The sequence below is a fragment of the Solanum dulcamara genome, chromosome 6 (genome assembly GCF_947179165.1).
Source record: "Solanum dulcamara chromosome 6, daSolDulc1.2, whole genome shotgun sequence".
NCBI classification, from domain to species: domain Eukaryota; kingdom Viridiplantae; phylum Streptophyta; class Magnoliopsida; order Solanales; family Solanaceae; genus Solanum; species Solanum dulcamara.
The window spans coordinates 38863710-38873430 of record NC_077242.1 but is presented as its reverse complement, the minus strand read 5'-3'; the positions used below and the strand labels follow the sequence as shown (position 1 = coordinate 38873430).

General features: G+C 36.0%; 1 protein-coding gene across 1 annotated transcript; it reads right to left on the bottom strand.

Moving 5' to 3' along the window:
- Positions 1 to 5209: 5209 nt before the first annotated feature.
- Positions 5210 to 6486, bottom strand: LOC129892112 (heat shock factor protein HSF30-like). Its single transcript, XM_055967658.1, has 2 exons — positions 6013 to 6486; positions 5210 to 5941 (listed from the first exon to the last, which is right to left on the bottom strand). Exons 1-2 carry the CDS (start codon positions 6373 to 6375, stop codon positions 5234 to 5236), a joined length of 1071 nt encoding a protein of 356 aa, XP_055823633.1. The 5' UTR covers positions 6376 to 6486; the 3' UTR covers positions 5210 to 5233.
- Between the last annotated feature and the right edge of the window lie 3235 nt (positions 6487 to 9721).

Sequence of the window (9721 nt, the reverse complement as noted above, 5' to 3'; positions counted from 1 at the left end):
AGTGTGAATTATTGTTGTTAATTTTTTTTCCCAATTTTTACACTTTTTACTCAAACAAGTCAAACTCAGGGCAAGTTCTAATGTGCAACCATTAGAAATCGGTTAATATGAAAGAATTAATAAGATGCACAATGCAATACTCAAATTATTCCGTACAAAACTCTAATTTTAGGTCAAGTCGTCATGGATTCCACAACCCTAGGTTGTTGGGTTTAGCCACTCATGATTATGAAGACAGTGAAATTAATTGCATTCATCCAAGAAATAGTTACTTACAAAAGATGAAACAATCATCACTTTGATTTCACAATTCAAGGTTCTCATTCAAAAAAAAACTTCTTCAAGCAATACTGCGCTCTGCGTATTGATAAAGTTCAATTATACTTCTCGAAAGAAATATAAACGATCGTTAGCGATCTATTTACCCAACTAAGAGTCGGGGTCGATCCCACAGAAAATAGGTTGAAACAAGTCTATTAGCAAATACTTTTCAATTGTAGTTTCTACTTCCCAAAAACAAAAGTGCATAAAATAAAATGGGGGGGTTTTACTGATTGATTTAGTAACACATAATGATGTTTTAGCAAAGTAACTAACGATTAAGTTGTGAAAAATATGTAAATTTAGCTAGGATTGTATTTCCCATGACGTTTAACTCAGCAGACTAATCGTGTTAATGATAATGTTTCAATGCATTGCATGTAAAATCTAGCGAGTTATGTAACATCTAATTCACCCCCGGTCCTTCTTAGATGCATTTCATTCATCTCCTCTCGGTCTCAGAATGTATGATTTACTAACTCTCGCTCTGGATCTCAGAATACTATTCCCTCCCGGGCTTAAGTAATTTAGACGAAGTTTTGTTCCTCCGAATTACTGTTGTGATAATCTTTTCCTAATCACTACCTCCCTCTCGGAAAAACAATGAATACAGGCAGGTTCCCAATGCATGCACTCATTAAGAAAGACTTTTAGAAGAAGAACATCACAATACATGCAAGCTAAATCACGATAATCACTTTACATGTTTGCCTACTTCATTATGTTGTCATGGTGCCCAAAACCCTAGTTGTGGGCTTAGCTACTCATAATTTTAAGTAAAAGGAATAAGAATTTGTGTAGAATTCATAAATCAATACCTACGCGAATGAAGAAGTAAACCTTGAATCACACACACGAACCACGAATCAAGAATGAAAATTGAAATTGTAATTCAAGAATCAATCTCAAAAAGTAGTAGGGTACGTCTTCCATTGTCATTCACAATAATAATCAAACTGATAATAAAAAGTGTAACCCTAAAAATATACTAAATTCGGATATTTATAGAAGTAAGAAACTAATCTTAAACCAACTAGGAAATCTGCGTTGGCGCATGTCACAAAAGCTCTTCACGAGCCGTGGAGCTATTCACGCTCCGTGATGTGAAGTCGTGGTCTTCTTCTTTGAAAATCTGCTGCATAGATATCATCTTTTACGGTCTATTCAGGACACAACTGTCTGTTAACTGTATCGTTGAAACCCCCTTTAACTTTTCCTTTGAATTCTGTCTCTTCAAGCACCACTTTCACGATCCGTGGAACTGTAAATGACTTGTGATTGGGCTCATGGAGTTTTCCTTTGCACTTTCTTGGATCCAATTTTAGCTCACCATTCACAGACGCCTTTCACGGCTCGTGCAAACCTCTACGCCTTGTGAAGGGTGTCGTGGGGATGCACTTCAAACAATTTCTTCAACACAGTCTTCAGTAAGATTTTCACGAGGCACTACCACGGGATGTGACTGGTCCACAATCCATGAAAGCCCACGTGAACCCATACTTGGCCAATTTTTCATAGCAAACTTGTCGACCAATCCAAAAATCATGACTGACGCCAATTTCCTACAAAATAAACAAAACACACATCATATCTACAAAAACATTCTTCCAATGCACACTAATTCACCATTTTGAATGTTGAAATGATCGTAAATACGTGACACATCACGTATTCCAAAATCAAATACTAAAATAAAATCTAAAAGTTGGTACTTATAGTCTTAGTAAATAGGAAATTTAAAATTCAAAATGCTGTTTTTTGAGGTCCGCCTGACGGTGGGTCTGACGACCCGTCATATGCTTGACGGTCCGTCACTCACACTGTTAGTGCTATCCAGTGCTGATGTTTAATAGCCCATTCTGACGATGAGAATGACGGCTTGTCAGTTGTGCAACGGTCCGTTAGATTTGTCGTCATAACTGTTTTTCTTAGCATCTCTTCTGTTTAAGCTTGACGATGGAGGTGACGGCCCATCATGGTTGTGACGACCCGTCATACCTTCCATCAGGTGTCTATTTTGCAGCTATTTGCTTTATTTTGCATTCTTTTCCTTTTTCGCTAATTTCCTGCCTTGACACAGTAGAAAAACTATTAAAGCCCCCTATTATTGCTTAAGCACAAACATTTATTCCTTGTTAAATGCATTAAATGTGCCTTCAAATGCCGCACATCAATACTCCTTAGGCGTTACATCCTTTTTCCCTTCAAGCACCTTTTCTATGAATGGTGGCAATGTCCCTTGGGAACCATTGTCTTCATCCACACTTGCAATGGTGCCTATGAACATCAGTTCTCCGTTCTTAAGGCCCTTCACAAGGTGCATGGCCGATAATTATGCTTTTTCTTTCATTTTTGGCACCTTAACCACGGGCACCATAAAAGATCCTTCTCGCTCCATAACCAAGAGTTGTTGGAGGTAGGTATCGATCCGAGTATGGATCTTTTGAACATTAATGGCTTGGGAGCCTCAACCTTGGCCTCCCTGTCTTTGTGAGATGTCGTGGACCCTTCGATTTCAATCTTCCCCTCTAGTGCCTCCATCTTGGCCTTCACATCTCATTAGTGCTTAATGTTCCATGAGCCGGCACACCAAGGAAGTAATGGTTTCACTTATCTCCAATTCTCCATGCTTACGTCCCTACATCTCTTTTCAGATTTTGGCATTCTCTTCAAGGGTAAAATCTTCAAGAGACTTGAACTTATCATCGATCTTGCACAAACATTTTCCAAAAACTTTTACAACTTGCCTTACCGTGTAAACCCTCGTGATCCACTCTATTCTAGGTGTGATGTTTGTGGGCAACTCCTCATGTTTGTCATCACTTGCCTCAGTGGCCGAATGTGAGTGAGATATCAGTTCTTCTCTTGGTGTAGGGTCAAACAACAGTTCCTCATTCTTCTTATGATTCTTTCTTCCCTTTTGGTACAACTCCCTAGCATCCAGTCGAACGTTGGCAGTGCTAGAAGCATTAATGTCTCCCTCATTTGTTATTTCCTTAGTATTAACCTTATTCTAATAACATGTTGTCACGAACTTAGACTTTCACTAAGTACATCATATGACACTTGACAACTCGCTCACAAAGTTTTCATGATCTTGCATGGTCAAGTATGTCTTTTTAAAACTAGATCATTAAGGGAATGTTGAATTAAAGAAAGACACAAGAGAATTACCAAATGAAGTTTTTATGTTTCTCAAGACTTGGAAAATTTGCTTGATGCCTTTACAAATGAATGTCACTCTATTTATACTACTTGCCTAGAGGTTAATTTGTAAAATATAAATTGTGCACATGTCCCTATTCTAAAATATTTCAAGGACCTTCCATGAAAATCTAAGTTCTTCCGAAGGAAATCTCTATATATCTCTAGAATATTCCACCGAGGACTAATCTTTCTAATGGACAACTTTTTATCATGTAGCGCTTAAGTGGCATGATGATATGGTGGGTCATCACACTCTCCCCCACATGATATTGTGATGACCGCGATGCATTGTTATTGAATAAACTCTCGCTTTGAATTGCCACAGGTCTTCATATCGCTCTCATGTGGCTTTCTCCAGTGATTTCCCTATTCTAGTGTACAAGGAACGTGGATGTGGCTTTCTGCCTTTGTTTTCACCTGTCCTAGTAGTCAATGATACCCTCAATTTCCCGATCATGTGAGACGATGATGATAACTGATGCCCAATGTACGTGGATGTGGCTTTCTGCCTTTGTTTTCACCTGTCCTAGTAGTCAATGATACCCTCAATTTCCCGATCATGTGAGACGATGATGATAACTGATGCCCAATTTAACTAACTTCGATTGGGATCATCCTTGTCTTTATGGTATGACTTAAGCATGCTGTGAAAGACAAGATGAACCTTAAGATAAGGTGATAATTCTAAGGTATATGAGATCTTGTCACCTTGCCAACGAGCCCTCATACTTCAGTACCAAATTTTGGTGCACGCCTCACTCTTTAAACTGTGCTTTGAAAGCTGTCAGTAGTGAATATGGTGTTTGTGGTTGTTGGCCTATGACTAACTCGAGTGGTAGGTATCCACCCGATAAACTGCGCGGCAAATTATGTGTAATAGCCTTTTCCATTTTTTCTAATGTGAACTCAGAAAGTGACAAAGTGTCTTAGGTACCACTCCAACAAGGCATTTACGTCTAAGGGGGAAAACAACAAGGCATTGACCCGTTCCTTCCGTCCATCCATCCATCCATCTACAGGTGAAAACTAACTAGTGGAGAAATGCAAACTATATTTCTGAATGTTTATAAATATTAAATTTGATTAATAGTGTTGAGGACCTCAACATTCTTCATGATAGCACTGTAAAATTCAAGAAATGCTGTATATGTTGTTCTTGCTTATAACCAAGTAAAGGGGAAAATCGTAGTACCTCCCAATTTTCATAGGAGACTGTAAAAGTAACACAAAAGATCACCAATAGTAACATAAAGCCTTTGCAGGATCATTTATTTAATTTCTCCAACGTTTTTTCATGCAACTATGAATCCTCTCACCCTTGGAGGGTAAACAAATAGTGTGGGAGACCAACTCCATATGTACATCAAAGGTGAGAAACTGTACGTATTACTGCTAATTAAAGCAGAGGAAGAGAAGAGCATATATTATATTACTAATGCTAATATACTATGCAGGGAATTAAGATTCAGATTCTGTTTCTACATTAATATTCTCCTGTGCACCAAACCCCTATCAAACTACTTAACCTTATAAGTTTGTTTCTTCTTCTGTAAAAACCTTTATACATTGTTAGTTACTACCAACTGATAAACAGTGACTCTTGAACAAAGCTGCTTCCTAGTTATCTGTGAGCATGATGAATTTTATAGTAGCTAGCTAGCTGTTGGACCATCTGGATCGCTCAACAAACAAACAAACTTCCTCCTTAATTTAAGGCATGCATACACTTACACTCAGATGGCTTTGAGATCAAATCCTCAAGTTCAAGAACAATGTCACTTTGATACTTATCTGTTTCTGCTCCATTCTCACAAATCATGTCATCTTCCATGAGCTTTTCCCACAATATGTAGTTCTCAGATACCATGTCTGGACTTTTTTCTTGTACCTCAACTGGAGTAGTAGTGTTTGATGATTCATCACAAGAGAAGAGTGTTTGTATTTCAGACTTAATTGTTGTGTATTCCTCTTGAAATGAAACAACACTAGTATTTTCATCACACAACCTCCTCTTTTTTCTCCACTGTTTCATCTTGTCAATGAGATGCTGAACAAATAGAGGGTTCTTGAATGTTTTTGCCATAAAGATCACCATATATTTTTGTCTAGTTTCACTATTCTGTAACCTCTCCTTCATACTAGCTAAATAGCTATCTGTATTCTCTTGTTGTTGTTTTAACTTGAGGATTTCCATCTTCAATGTGTCGTGATCCTTTTTCAGCTTTTCTATCTCTGCTGCCTCATCCTTGCAACAACCTCCTAGCCAAGATTTTACTGTTCCTCCTCCTCCTCCTCCTCCTCCTTGCTGTGGATACTGCTTTCTCCTTTTGATATTTATCAGCAAATGCTTCTTCCCTTTCTGAAAACCCTCATTTGCAAATTCCCATCTGTCTGAATCAATTTTCCTGAAACGCTACAAACACCAAAAATAGAAATTACTAGTTGACAAAAGAAATTGGGAAATTAGAAGAAGCAGAAACATACATAGGTATTGAGCTGGCGGATAAAGCTAGAGAAGTTGTTGTGCTTAAAGTGTTTAGGTAGAAGATGAATGGAGAAGTTGTGAGGATCCCAAACAACAAAGCTGTTTTGATTGTTACTCCATGAGATTATAGAGTCTGTATTCGGATCATCCACCATTTCAAACGTCTTCTTCAAAAAGGGTGGTGGACCCACATCACGTAACCCATCCAGAGGCTTTGGAACTGAACAACTAAAATCTCCAATAATCTCATCTTCATCAACAAATATCACTGGTTCTTCTTTCACTACCTCTACTCCTACTCCACCATTCATATTCATATCCTTCTCCTTCACATCACTCACTCTGCTTGTCTCCTCTTCCATCACTCTTTCCAATTTTAGTACAAAAAGGGTTTTTCTTCTGAAAAAAAAGAAAGAATATTTTCTCAGAATATAAATGTATATAGTTGAGGGAAGCGGTGACGGTGAGCTGTATCCAAAATTCGGCTAATAAGTAAAAGCGATGTGTAACGGACCGTTTCAGACCATCTTGCCATTTGTATCTTTCATCCCTTTTTTCCACATCATTCACTCCCTCCATTCACAAGACACGTCACCGCTAAATATATTTCACATCAATCAATAAAATAAAATAAAATATAATATATAAAAAAGTTAATATTATTTAAAAATAACAATTAATGTTAAAACATATGTTATCTTTCTTTAAGTTATATAAATAAATATTATATCTCAAATATATTATTGTGTTTTACAAACAAAAAAACAAACTTAATTTCAATTATATCACGAAAATTGAGATAAAAAATAATTTAAAAAATTATAAATCTCTATGCATGTGAAACTCTAATATATATATATATATATATATGAGAAATGATTGTGATTCTACCCGTTTTCAAATTCCTGAGGCAAGTCTAACTATCATGTATAAACTTTTGATTTTAAATTAAAGATATATAGAATGTTTCAATATAGTTTTAAAGAAAAAGGATAAAAAATATCCTTAAACTATTTGAAATGAACAAAAATGTCCTTATTGTTATTTAATGGGTCAAAAATGCTCCTACTGTTACAAAATGGATCAAAAATGCCCTTTTTCAAATAAATATATTTTTTTTAAAAATAAATAAATCTTGTTCCTTATAAAAATATTACTTTTAAGGAACTTCATTCTTGTTTTCTTATTTAAACCACTTTACGCAATAAAAATGTAGGAAATTATTTTATTCTTCGTAATCTCATTTTATCAATTAAAAAAGAATAATTTCATGTACTCTAAATTTTAACGGATAATATATGTTATATATTATCACGCCCCGAGTCTACACGCTGGATGTGGCTGGCACGCGATGCCATTGCTGATTCGAGCGTACCCATAACATGGCATTATACATGAGCATACATCTAAACATGAACAAGAGAGTACATTTGAAAGCATTTGAAGATACAATTTTCATAAGAGATCAAATTTCATAACATGAGTCATAGAATTTTAAAACCATTGTAAAAGGAAATAAAAATCCAAATATAATGTAACTATTCATTTGTCTATGAAGCCTCTAAACATAACTGAATAATGTCATCCGGGAAAAGGCCTTCGATATACCTTAAAATAAAACTAACTTCCTAAAATAGGTAGACTAAGCCACAGGAACAGAGAGGGGCTCACCAATAGCAGAAGACATGGAACCTAGTACGCGGCCTGATTTCGTGTCTGCGTACTTGAGTCTGCATCAATAAAAGATGCAGCGCCCCTGACAAAAGGGACGTAGGTACATATGGAATAGTACTATATGTAAAATGGCAAAATGAAACATAACGTACATGTCAAATCAACAGAAGCAGTTAACATAGTCATAATGAATCAAGAAAGACGGGATCTAAAGGCACGCAATTCTTGATCTAAAAGCAGTTAACATAGTCATATTATAGTCTTTTCCAATGCAATAAAGTTACGAGGTTGTTCAACCTACCTTATGGATATTTCTTTTATCATATTTTAGTTCATTATGGGAGTCTAATAGTATAACCGACACAAATCACCATGTGAGCACATGGAGTCTTATCTCGGCCCAATCAGCTAAGTCATCTCATACCTTGTCGGATATGAGACATACGTATACATATCATGTGGATTCATAACTAGCCCTTACCAGGGGCATAAAAAAGGAGGCGCCCGAACCAATAGTACAATCCTTATCCTACGTCGGCAAACGTAGTTTCAAACATTTTTCATTTAGACTTATGCCTTCTCGATTAACTATTTAGCTCCCTTAGGCTCATGTGATCATGGGTTAGCCCGAAGGCTCATATTCGTAACATTCAAGGACCATAGTTCATAAACTTCATTCATGTCATCACATCATGAGGTTACATTTCATGTATCATAGCTTGACATTAATAATAATAATAAGAACAACAACAACAACAACAATAATAATAATAATAAAAAATAAAAAATAAAAAAGTTAGAGAATCATAAGATGGCATCATAAGGTCTCACATTTGGAAACTTTCATATTCATAGTTCTAGGGTTTATAACATACGAACTTTTAAGAAAACATCAAGAAATCGTTAAAAAGTTATCAAGAAGTCATAAGAAGATCATTAAAGTAGTTTTCAAGATAATAATCTCTTCTTACATTAATCATTTGTAATTTTATGTAGAAAATAAAGAAACTCATGGGTAGAAAAATTATCAAGAACTGGAAGTACTTTCATAGAGGGTTCTTAGGGTTTCATGAAGATTCAAGAGTAATTCAAGTATATGAAATTTCATTGTAACCCTAATTCATTCATGGAGGATTCTTTGAAACCATAGAAACATAGTTCGTGGAGGAAGAACAAGGTGTTCCCACACGTGGAGATAGCCTTACATACCTTAGCGATGAATCTTGAAGAAGAACCCTACCCTTGGTGTTTCTTGAAGTTCTTGAGCGTAAAAGTTTTTGAGAATGAAAGTGTTTTATGATGAAAACTGATTTTCTACACATTTAAGACCATTTAGATAACTCCCCAAAGGTTTTAGGACTAAAATACCCTCTTAGAAACTCTAAATAGGTCAAATTTACCACTCTACTGTCATCTGAGTGATGGGCCGTCGTTTGGGTGATGAGCCATCACCCATTCTGTCATAACTGACCCAAAAATGTATATTTTGCCTAAGTGTGACGACCAAGTCTGACGAACATTATTGCCTTCGCGGCACTAGATTATATTTTCGTCGGACATTGATAGCTTGCAGCGTCTCTGGTAAAATTGTCATAATTTTTTACTCTAAACTCAGATTGATAAAATCTTTGTGGTGTTGGACAGAAGACTCAATTAAATTTAATTTGATAGGTTATTGGCTACCTAAATCTTTATAGTTTGAGAGATATAATCGTTTGAAGTTGACTCTTATATCAACTCATGTGAAAACTTAGTCGGTAGGAAAACTTTGCACTTGGCTTGGTGTCACGACCCAAAATAGGCCGTGAGAGGCACCCACACTTAACCTCCTAGGTGGGAGAACCAACGATACAAAACCCAACTTACATTAACGATCAACTTATAAATCACGACAATATTGCGGAAGCTCAATCTTATTAAAGTCAGAAATAACAAAAGCCACTAAAATCTATTACTTGACGTTCCCCAAAATCTAAAAGTCATCACATAAAGGACATCTAAATTCTAAAACTAAGTCTGAAAATATCAAACACC

What these genes read in the sequence shown, in the direction of transcription:
- LOC129892112 (XM_055967658.1), bottom strand. Translation starts at nt 6,375, where the DNA reads ATGGAAGAGGAGACAAGCAGAGTGAGTGATGTGAAGGAGAAGGATATG. An exon ending in TCCGCCAGCTCAATACCTAT is followed by an intron (nt 5,942 to 6,012) that starts GTATGTTTCTGC and finishes TGGTGTTTGTAG; the next exon opens with CGTTTCAGGAAAATTGATTC.